The sequence below is a fragment of the Bipolaris zeicola genome (assembly GCF_000523435.1).
Source record: "Bipolaris zeicola 26-R-13 unplaced genomic scaffold scaffold_34, whole genome shotgun sequence".
NCBI classification, from domain to species: domain Eukaryota; kingdom Fungi; phylum Ascomycota; class Dothideomycetes; order Pleosporales; family Pleosporaceae; genus Bipolaris; species Bipolaris zeicola.
The window spans coordinates 33,072-51,288 of NW_006912083.1; the positions used below are offsets into that span (position 1 = coordinate 33,072).

An 18,217-nucleotide genomic window follows, 5' to 3' on the forward strand; every position below is an offset into this window, starting at 1 on the left:
CAGCGGGGTCGATGGTATGGGCTGGGCGTGGGGGTGTACCGCAAAGTTGCTCGTCGTCACATATGTGCATGTTAGTGTGAAGCACAAGGTAGCCACACGAGTACACGATAATGAGCGGACCATATAAAAACGGCGGAGCATGGTATTCACACCCACATCTTAACAAGCCATGAGCCCTGTTGCGCCTCGAGGCCCCACTGTGGCGCAGTATGACTTGGATTTGCCAAAGAAATACACATTTTCAATGCGGTCCTGGGCTGAAGTACAGGTGTCAGACGTCCTCCAGCCGGGGCTGGCGCATGCAATAATAGGGTATTCGTCCTTTCCCTTCACCGCTACTCAGCCATGGAACGCTGCATCAAGGACGCTGATCGCCTTGTTTCAGCTCTATGAGCACCTATCAGGCTCGCTTCGCAAGAGTGAGGCTCTATGAGCGAAAACTTGGGCGCATAGCATCGGCCGTAGCACGCCTACCACCACCAACCCTTCCCTTTCCGCCTAATCTCCCAAGGCAGAAGGTCCCAACACCAACAAGGCAGCTCATAATGTCACTGGTTTCCCCACGCTTTCTCCGCATACAGCGCTGGCGCCGGCCTAGGCTGCAGCCTCGCTTCCTCCCGTTGATCTCTTACCCCAATTGAGACGGGTGGTGTTACGCACAAAGATGGGGTTTGCTGCAGCCTGACTGACTCTCCGGAATACATAGTGCTGAGCCGAAAAAGTGGCCAGGATCTTCGTTTGCTCTAAGGGCGCCTGATGCGGGGGATCGTGATACGAGTGCGAGATGTTGGTGGTCTGGGGATATGATGTATCCTATGTCGAAGTGACGTCTTTCAGGTGGGTGATTGGGATTAGCAAGTGTCAGGTGGATAATATGTGGGAATTGGGCGTCGAGCGTCGAACCAACTAGTTCATGGCTACTGAGGCAAATGACATTAATGCGGGGCACTCGTAACCGAAGGATACAGTGTTGCTTTTTCTGCATGGTGTTGCGTACACAGCGTGAGATAAGGGGTATACCATTACGTCTTGTGGTATGGAGAGAAGTGGAGAAGCAGATCCGAATTTACTGATGCTGGTTGTCTTCGTATCCAAGCGGTATTACCACAAATGGAAAGCCGGGACGGAATTGCTCGTTGCTGAATCCACTGTGTGAATACAGCTATGTCTTGTTACGTGTGAGAATGGATAAACCAAAGAGATTCTCGTGGCCGGTTTTACGCAAGGGGGAAGACATTGTCAGACATTTAGTTTGTCGTCAATCTCCACTGCTCTTGTGTAGATAAACATATCCAGTCGAAAAAGTGACAAGTCATCGTAGATGTAAACATTTTACTGACTCGAGATGTAGCGAGGTTCCATGATGTTCGTGACCACTGCGTATACGCACTCTCGTACTAGTATACACTGTAACTGCGTTTTAGCTTAAACATACCCAAGTCTATACACGGAGCTATGAAAAATACTCAAGCTTACCAAACTCCATACACTGACCCATCACACATTGTAGGATGTATAACATCATACTTACTCAGGAGGTGTCCTAAGCAGCCCTTCACACTACGATACCCATATGTATAAGAAAGCCACTGCAGTCACCTCATAGCAAAGGAAAAAAAAGCAACACGCACTCGTTATCCTATGCATATACTCCATCCCTACCAACCCTCATCAAACCACAAAAAAAACCCCTACAAGCAAAATTCCCATCTCCCATCCCCACATCCCGATCTCACCATCCAATCTCACCTACCTATTCCCTTTCCTTACCCCACTAAACCCTCACCTTACATACATTCACCCCCACTAACTTGCTCTCTCACCCACATACCCACAAGCCCCATCTACCTACATCCGATCCGACCATCTTTTGTTCAAGCAAGAAAAAAAAGAGAGAGAAAAAAAATAGTTGCGATACTCGTATCGGGCGTCAATTGGGAGCGCTGTCGTCGCGCATACCCCGCAAAATGACCGAGAAAGATACGTTTTGTGGGGACTTTTCTTTCTTTCTCCAGTTGGGGAAGGGGCATGTGCGTGTGATAGAGAGAGATCTTTTTTCTAACTTTTTTTTTAACTACTACCTTTAAAAAAACCCCTCAACCTCAAGAACTGGGTAGTCGTGTGGCTAAGTTGCTTGGGACATTTGCACTGTGACCAAAAGGGGTGGGGAGAGTAATAGGCAGATTAGCTAGGCGTGGTAAAGTAAAACTACTTTACTCTAGTAGTAGCGGAGTTTGGTGTTAGTGGGTATAATTAATTAGGCTACTTGATACTAAAGTAAAGTAGGCCGCGAGTGGGTTGGTAAAAAGAGGTATCATGTATAGTTTGTTTCTACTTGGTGGAGAATAGAGGGGAGGTCACTTTTTTTTGGCGCCAGGCCGCTTTGATGCGCATTGATGCATTGTGGAGTAACATTAACAAGGTCGGAATGTGGGGGTGCGTGTGTACGTGCGTTAAAATGGGGACTCTTTTTTTCCCTCGTATCTCGGAGGGTTAAAGGGGGTACGAGTGCAACGAAAAAGATCCACATGTTGGAGATGCGCCGACTTTTTTGAATGGGGGTCGTGGGTTTTCTTTCTTTCTTCTTCTTTCTTCTCTTTATGCATCATTGTGTGTAGGATGATGTAGGTGGTGTAGGGAAAGTGTGTGTGTGTGTCTAGGGAGCATGAAGAAAAGAGAAACTGTAATTTCCTTATGGGAAGTGTACGTAATGGACCCCGTGTTTTTTTGCAAGAAAGAGAGTGAGATGGAAATACGAAAAGAAAAAACAAGAAGAGTGATAGCTACTGCAGAAGCGCATTACAGATGTTACAGGTCCGACATGCTCTTACCATATTGATACCTAAACTCCTGTGTATACCCTACACGGAGACACCGATCATCTCTCCCCCTGCAGACAGCACTAAGTCTACCCACCTTCTATTCTACGACTTTCCGCAGCCGCAAAAAAAAAGTACGACACACAAAAAAAAAGGCGCCATCAGCACCAGCACTAAATCGGCCCACCAAACCAAGAGCCAAAAGAACGCGGCTGAAATCGCACGTGGCTATCTTCCGCAATCCCCAACGTCTCTGCATTCCCCGTGCTTCGCCCGCGCCTTTTTACCCCCCCATCTAAAGTACCTCGGACCTCGCCTTTTCACCCTCGAACCACCAACAGATCCTCCGACCTCCAACGAAAAAAAAATCCCGCTTCAGCCCCTCTCACTAGTCCGCATACAAATTACCGAGCACAAGGTTAACCTTTTGAACGCTGACCCGAGGGAGCCAAAAACGGTCGGTCCCTCATGGGTCCAATGGTGCCATCAACAGCAATAGCCGTACCAAGCAATGTACCTAACAAATTCATGCAAAGTACCCTTACATCCCTAACCTAAGCGAGGTCCATGCTTCCTTCCTTTTGGCTGCTTTGTTTCATCCGAGGACCCGCTTTGGATGGTGTCGAAGCCGGTCCGAGATACCGCGGGTAATAATATAAGTCTACGTACGCACATGTACCTGTAGGGAACTCGAAGTAGAACACGCCGTGACGCATGAGCACTCTCAACAAAAAAACAGACTTTGGATTGTCCGTAAAGAGACATGCTGCCTGTGTGAGATGTTGGCTACGCGGAATAATTTTCTGACACACAGACGTGCTTTTTTTTTTTGGAGGGGAAGCATGTGCGGGACGGAAGAAATGTCGGATCCATGTTCTCTGACTCTCTCTCCGGTGCTCATGCCACTTTTATTTTTGCCATGCTCTTTTGTCCCTCCACATCGGGGACGTGCGGCGGGAAAGGACAGGAAGAATAAGGGTACAAGACTCTTGGAGTCTGGGGTAAAGTAAAGCCGACTTTTTTGATTGCTTTTGGGGTTTGTTTCCTACTCCGCTCCGTGATGGGTCGTTAGTGGCTTTCCTGGTGTACTTGTTTTTTTCTGGTCATAGTTCAAGTGCGCGTGCACTGCTTGCGTGGGGTCCACAATTGGTTTCACATGTCAGGCGCAGAAAGAAAAGACATGCAAAGGATACATTGATAATCGGGGTACGTATGCGAGAGCTTATTAACGTATGTACACAAAACGTATGTGGTGGTGTGATGGTGGTGCTGTGTTTGTTCTCCGTGGACGATCTTGATGATGGTGTTCTGACGGCATGCAGGTACAGAAACAGTTGCCAGAGCTCAACAACATGCACCTTGGCCACCATCAAAACCCTACACACTTCTTTATTCCGCCTCACAGCCCAGCCGGACTCGGCAGTTTCGTGATATTGATTTTTCTTTATTGGTTTTTTATCCTTATATTGGTGGTGGAGAAAGCAAACCGGTGCAATATCCTCGGGCCACCGACATGTCGTCTAGAAATACTTTGGTACATTGTCATGAATAGCCTCTTCCCCCCCCACGTTAATCAATATGAGGTGGAAGTGAGACCTGCATGTTGGAAGCTGTGCAGCGGGCGCATGCACACAGACAGCATAAGCAATCCTGCTTGAATGCGCTGCGCCGCATGGATGGTCTTCGCTTATCTGCAATATTGGACGGATAAATAACGGTCCAAATGAAGGTATACGTATCTCCCCGCGGGTATGGAGTCGTGGAGATAAGGGAGAGTGCGGTTGATTGACTCAGACAGCGATACTGATTTAGACTGGCGATGCCCACACAATGCGCGATCGCTTGCCGGTTTGGTTGATTGCTTGTCAAGGGTAACTTGATGCGCATGTCCTGATCCACGCCATGACATTTGTCCGAGCCAAACGCTAATCTTGGAAGTGGATAACATGTGAGAAGTCGAGACTTTTCAAGTGCGTCATTGCCAGGCTTCGACATGTGACGTAGAGAGTGTGACTGCAAGATAGGCAGTGGTTTGGCACGGCTTCATGTCGGTGGAATGGCTGAAGCGGAATGCCAAATCCAATATTCTAGCAGGGAACAGACGACATGTGGACAGAAGAGATGCCTATCTGCAGTGTGCAGGTTGGTCGATTGTCATGGCAAAGATGCTCATCGAGCTCACATGTGAGACCCTTCTGTAGTTCACGAACCGGCGGTCAAAGCTGCAATATATTGTGCGTCGCCCTTGCGCAGGGCCTCACTAAGCACTTTATATTGCTATTCAGGCGTGTGTGATCGGCAAAATATATTGCTGGCGTCGACGCGGTTGTAGTCGCTAGGGCAGAGTACCAACAGCCCGGTACGATGATGTTGGGTTTAGATGGAAACCGTTGTGCTAGAGGCCTGCATCCCGTGTGCTGCACAAATGCGGGGAACCTCAACAGGTACTTTAGAAAGTATATTCCTTTATTCATCGACCAAGTGTTGCGGTATTGCGGTCCTTGCACGCGGAGGTGGAGTCAATGGGGAAGGTGCTAAAACCAACAAAGCGCGGCGAAGGGTTGAATGGTTAGCCGGTGGTAGACGCGATGCAAAGGACAGATGGTCGATATTCTGGAGACGGGTCTGCATCGGCGCATTCGGGTCAGATAAATTTCCCTGCGTGAGCTTTGAGGAAGGGAGGGCCAAAGCAATAGTCTGGTCTTTGGTTCCGAGAGCCGCATCGGATCGGAGACACTTCCTCTTTGCACCTGGCTCCGACCAAACAGGTACTATGGGACTCTCCGGTGTGCGGCAAGCTAACTTGTTTGAGCAATCTATGCGGCGATCTGAGTGTGGAGTCAGGGTCTCTCCACAATCCACGACGTGCTGTTGACGGCTGTGAGTGGTGCAATTATTTTGCGGCAAAATTTCCTCGGCTGGAACGAATAGGGTGGCGAGCGCCATATCTCCGACCAGGTGCGTGACTCGCCAGCAGCAGCCTTAACCGCCAGCATTTCCTCGTCAGGCAGGTCCGCTGTTGGACATTGTGGAGATCCCGCACTCAGTTCTGGTACAAAGGATGGATTTGCGGCCTGGATGGCCGGCCCTAGAAGCTCGCTAGACGCCTTGTGTTGGACTGGTCCAGTACTAACACCGAGTTGGTCTGCAAGGGGCGGAAAGGCTTGGTGGCACTCGTTCTTGTCCCGTGGGCGGTTGTTATCTGGGGCTGGATGCAGAGGCGCTCAATGGTAAGCGGCTGAAATGGAGCGCAGTTCCGTCAGCTGAGACACTACTGTGGATACCCCAAAGTGTAAGTATTTGCAAGCTCTCCTTTGTTGTGCGTGACAGTTGCTTTTGATGAAGCTAGTGAGGGAGGGGCGGAATCCGGCCGGTTTGTGATTGGTAGGGAGGCCACGATGCCCAGCTTGGTGAGCAGATTGGCGTTTGGCCGGCCCAGTCCAGTCCACAGCGGAGGTTTGCAATGACAATTTTGGTTGGCAAGTGCCTTGGTCGACAGCCGGAGGTACATGCGCATGTGAATACGTTACGTAGGTGTACCTTGATACGCGCTGTGTGCGCTTGACCCGGTAAGCAGGCCAGGTAATTGATTTCGGTACTGTCATGTCAAGGCCAGACCCTGTTCGGTATTACTGCTCGGTAGCTGTTCTGGTACTGGTTTTCAACGAGCAATGGTGTCGGCGGGCACAGATATGTCCAGGTAGGTACATGTGTATGTGTACATGGCGAGGTACGTACATACGCACATGTGTGTGTGCTGTGCGCCTTCGCTTCGCTTCGCGCCTGCCGGGCCGACCGTGTTCAGACGCCGCAATCTGGCGTGGTGAGGCGGCGGAGGCAGAAGCCGCCAGACCTGCCGGCTCGTACGGTCAGACAGGTGTGAGATCGTCATAGCTCGGATTACGCGTTGTGGAGTAGCGTGGCGTATGCTATGGGGCTCCAGTCCGGGGTGCATGCCCAGCTGGACCACTGCAGAGATGATCCTCACAATCAACCGGCGGGAGAAATTTTCTTTGGGTCGACCATAGATGGGTCATTGGAGGGATTCGCGCCCATGGATCTGAGACTGTGCTCTGGCGAGAGGCAGGCCCTTGGGGCTGGCCAGATATCGGCATTGTCGAATGGCAGCGTGGAGCGAAGGCATCCGTTGGTTCCCGGCTGGCAAGGGTGAAGCCGCCGGGGACAGGTCGAGATAAGGGCAGTGACGATTCGATAGATCCCCACAAGGATGGGGCCGGAAACGCAGCCAACGTGCCTAGCAGGTAGGCGAAAGTATGCATGTGAGTTAAGCAAGTAGTGAGAAGTAGGGATGGATGTGGTGAGTATGGGGTCTGGAGGAGTCTTGGTGTTGCGCGCTCGACCTACCCGCCCACCCCCAGGCTGGCTGCATCGTGTCCCGTTTAGGCAGTGAGGACGCGTGTTCCGCTTTGGGCAACTACAGCCACGCACCCACGCCCACCCACGTACTAAGTACGTACTCAGACATGCCACATACCACACCACACAGGCAGGCAGGTAGGCAAGCAGGCAGGCATACAGGGCATGCTTACAGGCAGCCCCCAGGCTTTAGCGCATGGGCAGCGCCACGATGTGTGCTTGTGCCACGTACTCCACATTCCTCACTCTCCGCAAAATCCAGGTCCCTTTGTGCCATAAGCCCCGCTAGCGCTGGTGCCGCAGTCTGTACCGGAGTTATCAGACGCGGACGAGGCTTATCGCGCTGCATGTGAAAGGGGGAGCAAGTGCAAGAATAGCGACTGTTAGCTGGAGACGGGCGTGGTCGCACAAGCATGCCATTGACTGAAACACGGCCCTCGTCTCGCCCTTGGTTGGTCCTCCTCTTCACCGCATCTTGCTCGTTGGGGGTGCCCAGTGTGTCTCACGCCCGCCCCGCAGGGGGGGAAGATCAGGTTCGGCGCGAAGAGAGAGAGACAGAGGGAGAGCAGATGCAGAAGAAAAAAAAACACTGTGCGGGTGCAACCAGGCTTGCACCATGGCGGCGGGCTGGCGTGACGCTTGCACCATCCAGCCCACTCTCCCACTCTCCCATCCAACCCCCATCCCTCCGCCATCACTCGCCCTTCCGAATGATCAAACAAAACTTATCTGCGGGGAACATGGACTGCCCGCCCTCCCTCCTTGTTTCGAGACTTGACGTTGCCGAGACCTGCCAGATAGCCTACCACCACTCCAGTCCCCCCCCCAGAACCCCGGGCTCTCGCATACACACCCAAACCTGGCCCCCTACCCCACGAATGATTCTCCCTGCTTGCATCACCGGGCTCCTCTATCACGTCACCCACATGCAAATCTTCTTCGTCCATAACATAATATCTCGTAATCGCAAATTGAAATCTACTGTCCACTTCTGCACTAACACAAGACTTTTGCTTTCAGGTTTCAATTAGGCGCTAAGCTGAGCAACTACCCTCTACTCATCTCTCCCTCTCCCCGCACTGCCAACATGCACACCCCTCCAGCCACCCCTCCACCCCCTCCAAACCTGCCCACGAGCTAGCTTCCAAAAGTGAGGCAGACCCGGGGGCGTATACAAGATTGCGAACCGCCTGGCGCGGTTTCGCGGGGTATTGAATCCGGCAAAAACAACTGGGAAATAAGTGAAGAAGATGAAGATGAAGGAAGAAGAAGAAAACAAGTAGAACAAGTACAAGTAGATAGCTACAAAAGAAACGTCTATTTGCCCGTGGTGTTAGGGAAATCGTAATATGCCACAGGCTCCACCCTACAAAAAAAGGTCTTTGTGTGTGTGTGTGTGCCCTTGTCTAATCTCATCGCTTGCTGACCGTGAAAAAAATGACGAAATGCAAGAGAGGTGAAAAAGTAAAAAAAAAGCAGAGGATGCAGACCGAAAACGCCGATGCCATGCTAGTTGGAGTCGAGAGTGGGTTTAGTTGCGATTCGAGAGGTCTTCGCCGGCTAATGACGCCGTTGCGGAGTTATTACCGGAAGAGAAGCCGCTGTTGCTCGGGCCATTGAGCAGATCTTGCACCGCAACCTTGGGTACTTGCGGAACCGGCAATTTGCGCTGCGCACCTTCGGGCTTGGAAATAATGTCCCCAATACGAAGTCCCGACGACTGGCTTGGCACGTACGGTTGCTCACGCTCCGTCGACGGCTCCATGGGCGCAAGTGCTGGCACAAAGTTTTGGTTGAGGCTGAGATGACGTAGATGTGGTAGCTGGAGATCACTGAAGCCGTGGGGCCGTAATCTTGGCGAGTGTGCAGGGGTTGCCAGAGGCGTGTGGTCTGGCGTCGGACTGCAGGAATCGTGCGAAAATGTTGGAGATGGCGGGGCAGTCGACGACGGTGAGCCTGGCCTCGACTTCTTCGTCATCCTGTGCGAGTACGGGTCGTCGTCCTCGTGTGAGTGCGATCTTGACATGGGCTGCGACGAGTAGGCGTATTGAGAGAGGCCTGGCAGTCGGTTGGCGTAAGGGTGGTACCCGCTCGTAAGGTGATGTCTACTCGAGTGGGAAATGTGTCCAGGACGTTGCTCCAGTCTTGACGCAGCATCAGCAAGGAGATCCATGGGGCGGGCAAGACCGCTGGGGCTGCTGCTGTTGCTCAAGCCGCCCTGGTGGTATGCGGCCAGGTCGTTGCTCATGCCAGGAGAGTAGTTGGAGAAGGAGTGAGGTGGCGAGACGTTGGGTGAGCCTAGTTGAGAACCCGGGGCGCTGCGAGAAATGGGCTTTGATGGGGGAGGCATCATGTGTGCAAGGTTAGATCCAGGCTCCATGAGACCCGCCTGTACAGCGGCAACGGCAGCTTGGTGGGCAGCAGCATGTTGCTGGCCCTTGCCTCGCCGCGAGTTTGGGTTGTTATGTATCCTCGAGTGTCTGCGTGGCGGGGTTAGTTGGTGCGCAGGTAAAAAAAAGGCACTTGAAGGGAGACATACCGAGTCAGTTCGTCAGAGCGAGAAAATCTCTTTGTGCATCCAGGGAAAGTGCAGGCGTGTGGCTTCTCTCCAGTGTGGGTTCGGATGTGGCGAGTCTGGTGCTCCAGACGGTGGAAGGCCTTGTCGCAGAGAGGGCACTTGTAAGGCCTGGGAAGATCCTGTCGAGGCTCCTCTGTCTGTTGCGGGGCGTTCTGGAGAAGAGGCGCCATGAGGCTGACGGTGGCAGCGGCCATGGAGGCGGTTGGTGTAGAGGTGGGTTGTTGTTGTTGTTGCTGTTGGTTCTGGGAGGCTGTTTCGGGGTTGAGCAGGTTGGCGAAACCTGTCGAGGCAGAGTTGGATTGCATGTGACCGGAGGGGAAAGTTTGGGGGGAAGGGGGACGGATGGGGGGCTCGGATATATGTATGGATCAAACTAGGCGGGCGGCGTGTGGGGGTCGACTGATGGCCGTCAGGGCTGTCTGTGCTTACGCGGGCGAGGATATGCCGGAGCTCGCGCAGAAAGAAACGCGGTGCGCCAGTGCGCCTTGGCTATTTTTCGGGGGGGGGGGGGGGGGCGCTCGAGTCGTGGAGACGTATCAGGAAATGCGGGTCCTCACGCACACTTGCGTGATGACTTGCGGAGGGCAGCGTGCAGCGGGTGCAGGGTGTAGCTGGAGCGGCGGCCTTTTCGGTGTCGCAGTCACTTTGGGCGATCCCTTGGGGGTTGTGGGAGAGGACGGGTGAGATTGCGAGCGATGCAATGGCACCGTGGCTAGCGGCACCTGCCTTGGCCTGGTGGTTCAGCAGCTGGGGATGTGGAGCGTCGATTTTTTGGTTGAGTCCGGCGACGTAATTTGCAGTCGTGAGAATTCTGCATGCGAAATTTTGCAGCGGTGAGTGTCGGCGAACGCACTGCGGTCGCCAGTCGCTACAAGGTGAGGCTGTGGTTGGAGTGTGCAGCGAGTACCAGCGGACGGCCGGGGTCCCCAAGCAGGTGTACAGTGGCTGCGTGGGTATACGGGTCGACAGTGAGGCCGTCAAGTCAAATGATGCAACGTTGCTGGTGGGGTTGCGTCGTGGTGGTGGTGGTAGTGGTGGTGGTGAGTCTTCTACATGTACATGCGTACAGTAGGCAGTAGGCAGGCGGTAGTCGTGGGGATGTGTGGCTATGCACTCCCAGGCTGGGGCAGAGATAAGGGCGGCCTTTGTATGGGGAGGTTTCTGGAGACTGGAGACGTCACCACCATGACCTGGAGGTTTTGTCTGGTTGTGTTTCCATGCCATGGTCCCATCAGATCGTATCGTATCATATCGTATCGTGCAGTGCAGTGCAGACAGACCACCCTCGTCGAGCGCCTCCTTCTCTGCTGCCCTATTCTTGCCCTCTCCCTCCCCCCTCTGGACGTGAGACGAGAGAGAGCCCACAGCCACCCCCGACGCAGTGAGCGTCTAAGCAGCCAAAAAAAACACCAGCACCCACATCTCCGCCCACTCGCTGCCCGACGAGGCACTGTCACTGGCTCCCACTGCCAGTGACCTTGCATTGTCATCTCGGCAGACTTGGGCGTTGCACTATTCAGACTCGTGGGATGCGTGCGACTCTCGAGTGGTTTCGCGCATGACCACCCTCATTGGCCGCATGACATGGCCAATAATGCTCCCCAACACGCACACAATTTACCCACTGGCTGTCAGTCGCGTTGCACTGCAGCCGGCGGGGACTGGCGCTGCTCCGTTTTGATTTCATCACTGTGGGGGATCCAGACCTGGGGTCACGGCGAGGGCGAACAATACTATCGAGCCACCATGTCGTTGCCAACCTGTCCGTTCCTACACTACACGTCGCGCAGCATCGCGACATCACTCGCAGCTGGCTGCACGCACACGCACACGCACCAAGGGCTCGAGCACCGTGCCACCAAGCCGACTTTGTTCTACCCTCCACTACGGCCCGCCTTCTGTGCATCGTCCCGGACACTCAGGTGAAGGTTGAGTCGGTAGACCAACGTAGGGCGATCTCTGCCGACCATCAAATCACCCGATAATGCTCCCGGGTCCGTCGACACAGACGCATGCACATGCTGCCTCTTCTTCATCAGTCAGCGCCGTCCGAGGCTCGCCCTGTGCAAAGGCAAAGGGGGCTGCCCATGTCGTATAGGCCCACGTCGGACGAGCAAGCCATTTCCGCATAACCCACTGCTGGCTATCTTCAGCTCGAGCCCTTGCGCACCCCAGTCGTCGGCGCCGCCCCTGTGCTTGGCTTCTGAGCAGATCGTGGGGACTTTTGCCCTGCGACGGACCGGCTGTCCCGAGCTGGATGACGTTCACGGCCTCGGTAAGAAAGCCCTTTATGTGAATCGCAATCATGCGGCGTCTTTACTTCATATGCACCATTGTTTGCACTTTATTCCACCGCGACCTGAGCACCGATACACCACATTAATCCCCTGCATAGTCACCCTGGCTCCGCTATTCTTATCTGATGTTCGAGAAATTTTTGACTCCAGCTAGTCCCTCAATAGCTCGCCCCGCTTTGGGGTTACTTCCTCCGAGCATACGCCTATGCCGAGCCGACAGAAAAATTCGCACGCCAATACCGTAGTAGGGGACCAACTCCTGATCATGGAACGTGGCATCGGAGAATCTCGGAAACCCCATCGCTGACAGCAATGGGGCTCCGCTGAATGCTGCGTTGGTGGCGTCTTATTAGCCCCAACTCCTTCGGCCTATGCAAGGTACGCCTTCGTCGAAGCTTTCATGGAAGCACTGTCCCCCTCCGACGTCACATCCCCAGCCCCGAAATTTCGATTATGCCGGCGTTTTCCATGTCCCGTTTCAGACAACATGGGCATTACCCTCCAAGTCTGCGATACAGTTTCATGCCATGTACGTTTGCGGGGTGCTTCTGGCAGTCCGCATCCATGTGCGATAGCCGCCCAATGTCGGAACACCATAGCCGCCAAAAAAAAGTCGGGTTCTTGCACCGACAACAATCGGCTCGGTCAGGCGGAACCATCACTTCCACCAGAGTGCTACCACAATCTCTTCACCCGCCCCAGTCTATAATCGTCATCTATCGTGATATTGACATGATGTGTCTCTTGTCTAGAACCTTCAGGGTCTCGATCGGTCCCCGGTGATGTAATGGTGGACTGTCTGGTCAAAAAGAGTATGTTATGCGTCAAACACCGACATGGCCGATGATGCCGGCTGATCCACGGTTAAGCTCTCTGGGGCCCCGCACCGTTGATTGTGGCTCATTGATCGAGATGAGGCAGTGGCTTTCAGGGGCTCTCGCACAAAGATATTGCCACCAATTCAACCAAAGAGACTTTCGCCGCCCAAACTCACCGTAGTGAGTCATGTCCCTGGCCTCGGGGCATGAAGATCTGTTCGCACAACCAACACGCGACAGTAAAAACTTCAAAAGACAAGCCAAGCGTTTAGTGGCGACTCGACCGCAAAGAGAGTGGAGCGTCTGACGAATATCGCACAGCCTTGGACCAAACACACATCACAGACCCTTCAGAACCTCAAAAAACACCCACTTTACACCCACGCACAGTACGTCAATTCCAGATGAGAACCGGGGCAGTTTTCTCACAGTTTGCACAATGATCGCCCACGAGACGCGCAACCTTACGTCAACTGATCCCCCACGCATACCTTCCAAAAGCTGATGATATCCACAGCACGCTCTTCCTTGCTGTCTGCACAAATATGCTTGTCATCACAAGTCACACCGTCCTCTCCCCTCATTGATCTGCACATATTTCCTATGACGCCCGGGCATAGGCAGCGGGGAATAACTAGTCTGCCGATCTGCCTTTAGTTCTGGGAAGGTTTGCGCTGGGATCGTCATCACCACCTCTAGACCCGGGAGAAGCTCAATTCGCATCGAGTCGAATGGGAAACATCTATGTACACCCACTACACCTACATATCTATGTTGGTGTAGGTATAAGTTTGAGTTACGGAAGCACGATGCCGGACGGAACTTGCCAGATCTGTTTGTTGAATCCTTTTTGTTGAGTCACTCTGTCAGGTGAGCAACACAAGCTTTCGTAACTCGCGTCTGCAACGGAAGGCGCACACAACACAAACCTGCATGTGCTCTCCGGTTGGCTTCACTATTGCCTAGTCCATCCAATCAACGTAGGGGTGTTGAGCCGCGTGAAGCGATATCAGTTTCTGGAACACGGCATGCCTACTAGATGGTACATTATACCGCCATATGTTCGAGAAGAGTAAGTATATTCACGACAGAATACGGTTGGTCTTCTGACAAGAAACAAATGAGAAACTCAGTATTAAGTGGGGACATACGGCTACGTATTGGTCCATGATAGTTTGGCGCTCCCCGGAGACTAACATGTACAGCCAAAGGTTGTCCTCGCTACTGCACAGCAATTTGGAATTCCGACACTGTACGCATAACCCCACACAGGATAAGCATTAGTATCTTCTTGCGGTGTTGGATAACCATATTGGGTAATTTTGTCTTGCATACAATATCACGCGCATAGCGTCCATGGCCCACTGCCATGCGGTTGTTTATCACACGCTGCAGTTATGTGGGGTTGCATCTGATTCAAAATAGCTCCATTCATGGTTGCAACGAAAAGCACAATTATGATGGGAAACTAGTACCATGGGTTTTATTGGTACCACTGCCAAGCCTGTCGATACTTTTTTCCAGCTACGGTAAGTATAGTTGTACAGCCGATGCTCTGCTTGTATCCGTTTCCCAGGTCTCTGCCTTCATCTTGTATTCGTACACGTCCTCGTATCTGCCGCATTGCGCGAGTCTCATGATTTTTCTTCGTCATCATCGTCATGCCTCTATTCGCATGGTCCGTTCAAAAAGTCCAGTGCAGCTATGTCCGGAAGTATCAGTATGTGGTCATTGCAGAGACGAAAGATATGGACGTACCTAGGTTTTCACCAATACTACACGCGCCCGCTGTGCATGAAGTCACCGCGCCGAAAAAGGGACCACATAAGCAGTCATCGTCTGTGTTCGGATCGCAGCCCGCTACTACTGCTGCCTCGTTCCAGCAGTTCATCTGCAGATCATTGTTAGTAACCCATCTAGTCATTATATCGTAGTAGTAGACGACTTACGGGACATGCTCCCACACTTGCAACACCTGCACCAACTCCAGCATCCTGTCTCCGCGATAGAGGGGGAGACATTGGTGAAGCGACGACACTAGTTGCTGCTAAGCAAACGATTGGGATTGCGATGCGCATATTTGGAGCAAGGGGTATTTTCTTTGATTTTACAGTAACGACTGTATGGACAAGATTCAGAGTAGATGTATAGAGAACGAATGATATTGGGGTTTGCGAGTAATGCGCACACCAGTGGTAGTTTTCCTAGAATCAACCGATTCGCGCCCTCGTCCTTATATCATACCCATAGTGGATAGAACTGGAGGTGTTGGCATGCGTACTGCTAATTGAAGGGGGGATGGTTCGGAGGCGATTCATGTCATGCGCAGACCTCTTTGCCATGTTTCAGCATCTTCTGATGCACCATGGGTTACAGACAGCGGCTGGGCGAAACAAGACTCTCTGCCGTGGGTGCCTTGAACCACAATTCTGCACAATACAATACACGTTATCATCAACGTATCCAAGATACCGAAGACTGCAAGGCATTGAATCCAATAACCAGGTTCTTGGCTCTTGCCTTTTTGACTCCCAAGCGCGATAATAAGGAAAACAGAGAATTAGGAGTCGCTACATGAACACTGTAAGGATTCAGATTTTATCGATTCGCCCGTGCTATCCGGTCTTCTACTACTCTTTTCGTCGCGACATGTCGCATCTTCTCTCCCGCCGCGCGTAGTCCGTGAAATGCCTCGCTGCCTCGGTTTGGACTACGAAGCACGGTCGAAGACGCAATTACACTTTAGCCAAAAAGGAAATCAAAACTAACTGACATAGACGCGTAATCATCATATCTTCCTATAAGCAAACACAAAAAGCAAAAATATATCATAAACCCTACTATATCACCCATCTTACTACCCTTCTAGAAAAATCGCCATGATTACAAAAAAGAATCCCTCACCTCACCACAAACCTCTCCCCGTCCCTCGTCCGCCCCGTCCGTCCCCACAATTCCCAATTTCCCCACATTTCCACTACACACAACATCCCCCCCATCCCATCATCTCTCGCAAGCCCTCTCAGCACAGCCACTCAAAAAAGGGCTCAAAAAGATGCCCCCCCTTCCCGTCCCAGCATTTGACACTCCCATGGCGCCCAATACAACACATCTGACGCGCGCCTGACAGCTCGCACCCACCCAGGCCCCAAGTTTCAACTAAATAGCCTACCTCCAAACTGTACAAACCAGCTCCGTCAGAAGGACAAGCCCCCGCTCTTGCATGCAAACGAACACCCAAAACGCGGGTTCCTGCAACAGTTTTTTTGAACAATTGGCCCGTCTGGACATGGAATCTCAAAGCAAGCTTCCTAATCCAGATATTTATGCCGGTCCGTTTTGTGCCTCAGAAAGAGAACGAACGCACAAAGCCGTGTTTGAGGTGTTCGTTTCAGGGTTTCCCGCTTTTTCTTTCTCTTCTCATGACAGTGATTGCGTGACGTTGATTTCCACGTGCGCGGTAATGTGGGTTTATACGCGGGACTGGGGAGGTTTGGCCACGCGAGTGACTGGGAACAGGGGAGGGTGGGAAGGGTAAGTTGACGCGGGAAGGGCTGTTCTGGGTTAGCAGGAGGAAGAGGTGTGAAACTTGGTGTTCTTGATGTGTTTTGTAGGTGTAAGGTAGATATGCGAGGGAAGGGTGTGTGTGTGTGATTGAATCGAGCGGGTTTGCTTGGGAATGTGGAGAGTTGAATGTAGTAGTGGTCATAGAGTGATTCGGGGTGATAAGATTGGAAGGTGGGTATAAAGCCTGCTCGCGGTGTGCTGTCGATGTTTTATTTTACGTGATTGACAGCATTAGGTAGTGATGGTACTTATCGGATTGTATTTCGGCCATTCATTCCGTTTATCGTTACTGGTCTTGTTTGGTTTCTTGGTTTCTCTGCAGCTTCAGAGAGTTCAATAATAGTAGTGTGTCATACTTACCTTTGTCATGAATAACGTACTGTTGACCCGAGAATACTTTTAGTAAATTTAGAAGCAGGACTTAAGTACACAAAAAGAGGTGCTTGAACATGTAATCTAATGCATCACGTGAGGTGCCACTACTACGCTCGGAATCAACAGTCACGTGATCATAACTCAAGTACATAGTCAGATTTCGGGCCCTGCCTCAATACCACTCATGCTCTAGTAGCTAGTATTCTACTCACTCACAACTGGCGCTTAAGAATTCACTTTAAAACAGCCCCGTAAACTCCAGATCCGAATGAGAAACCAATCATGAGGGCAATCACAGCCTCATCGGCGGCTAGATCTGCTTTGGGTTGCGAAGCTGAATTCAAGCGCCACCAGCTGACACAGCCCCGCTGGAGCCTTCTCTGTTCAAAAACACTGTCTCCCACCGTTACTGTCGTTTTCGGTTGCGATAGACAATGACCGAGAATGTCGGATCCTTTATCCATCACTGCCAGTATAGTCACGCTCATACACGTCTCCGTCCAAGTGACTGTACTGATCAGCCAGTTCTGCAATGAGGCTAGCGCCGTGGATACGACGCTCGCTGGCCTTCTCGGCGATGTCGAAGGGTTCAAGCGAGTACTCGAGTCTATGAAGGAGACTATTAACCAGGACGACATCAAATCAAACTTGCAATCGACCGGGCATACAGGCAGCCACTGGAAAAACCTCGCGCGCTCGTTAAATGATGGCACCGACACCTTGCAGAAGTTACACGACCTCCTGGACGGTGTCAACAAAAAGACATCACTGCTTGATACTCAACGGAAGCTTATCCGACTGAAGAGCGCTTCTGGACAAATTGCGCAATATCGGGAGCAGATCCAGTCTTCTCACACTGCACTTCAGCTTTCGCTTAGCACAATCATCCTGTAAGTCAGCATAACCTTTGACGTTATTCTGACCATGATCGTGGTTTCCACATGAGCGCCCACCAAAGTTCTGCTCGTCCATTTGTCTTTTTCTTTTCACTAATCAACCTCTAGTTGGAATCAGGTAACCTTCCAGAAATCGACTGAAAAGATACCAGATAAGATTGTTCCAACACTGGACAAGCTCTACGACGAATTCCGCTCATTTGGCGCCCTTCTTAATGCAAAAATCGAGAAATTGCAATTCGCAGTTGTAGATCCGAATGACCCAGATGACTACAAACTCCAATACATGACCAATCTACGGGAGTGTGTTCGATCAGCCGCCGAAGTTGTGTCAACTGCATCAACAAATCTTAACGGAGATTCAAACGACAAGATTTCTGGCAGATGTGGCTCTGATTTTGGCGACATCTTTGTCAAAGATGCCAACGAACCTATGCTGCGCTGGTTCGCCTCAAATACCGTATATGAATACGAGGATGTGGAAGCTCCC

The 18,217-nt window shown here is 51.9% G+C and overlaps 6 protein-coding genes across 6 annotated transcripts; 3 read left to right on the forward strand and 3 right to left on the reverse strand.

The window, feature by feature from the left end:
• Positions 1 to 5,659: 5,659 nt before the first annotated feature.
• Positions 5,660 to 7,363, reverse strand: COCCADRAFT_24369 (uncharacterized protein; the record flags this gene model as incomplete). The annotated part of the gene is made up of 6 exons (XM_007711784.1): positions 5,660 to 6,021; positions 6,360 to 6,417; positions 6,566 to 6,672; positions 6,808 to 7,150; positions 7,185 to 7,285; positions 7,315 to 7,363. The coding sequence occupies 6 exons, from the start codon at positions 7,361 to 7,363 to the stop codon at positions 5,660 to 5,662; spliced, it is 1,020 nt and encodes a 339-aa protein (XP_007709974.1).
• Positions 7,364 to 7,812: 449 nt separating this feature from the next.
• COCCADRAFT_90096 (uncharacterized protein) lies at positions 7,813 to 7,974 on the forward strand (the record flags this gene model as incomplete). Its single annotated transcript, XM_007711811.1, has 1 exon — positions 7,813 to 7,974. One exon carries the CDS (start codon positions 7,813 to 7,815, stop codon positions 7,972 to 7,974), a length of 162 nt encoding a protein of 53 aa, XP_007710001.1.
• Positions 7,975 to 8,727: 753 nt separating this feature from the next.
• Positions 8,728 to 10,079, reverse strand: COCCADRAFT_24370 (uncharacterized protein; the record flags this gene model as incomplete). Its single annotated transcript, XM_007711785.1, has 2 exons — positions 8,728 to 9,676; positions 9,736 to 10,079. 2 exons carry the CDS (start codon positions 10,077 to 10,079, stop codon positions 8,728 to 8,730), a joined length of 1,293 nt encoding a protein of 430 aa, XP_007709975.1.
• Positions 10,080 to 11,748: 1,669 nt separating this feature from the next.
• On the forward strand, positions 11,749 to 12,225 carry COCCADRAFT_90191 (uncharacterized protein; the record flags this gene model as incomplete). The annotated part of the gene is made up of 1 exon (XM_007711812.1): positions 11,749 to 12,225. A coding segment is annotated over one exon (477 nt), but the record flags the coding sequence as incomplete, so codon positions are not given.
• A 665-nt stretch (positions 12,226 to 12,890) lies between these two features.
• On the forward strand, positions 12,891 to 13,070 carry COCCADRAFT_34807 (uncharacterized protein; the record flags this gene model as incomplete). Its single annotated transcript, XM_007711796.1, has 1 exon — positions 12,891 to 13,070. One exon carries the CDS (start codon positions 12,891 to 12,893, stop codon positions 13,068 to 13,070), a length of 180 nt encoding a protein of 59 aa, XP_007709986.1.
• Positions 13,071 to 14,556: 1,486 nt separating this feature from the next.
• COCCADRAFT_90064 (uncharacterized protein) lies at positions 14,557 to 14,967 on the reverse strand (the record flags this gene model as incomplete). Its single annotated transcript, XM_007711813.1, has 3 exons — positions 14,557 to 14,591; positions 14,648 to 14,780; positions 14,839 to 14,967. The coding sequence occupies 3 exons, from the start codon at positions 14,965 to 14,967 to the stop codon at positions 14,557 to 14,559; spliced, it is 297 nt and encodes a 98-aa protein (XP_007710003.1).
• Between the last annotated feature and the right edge of the window lie 3,250 nt (positions 14,968 to 18,217).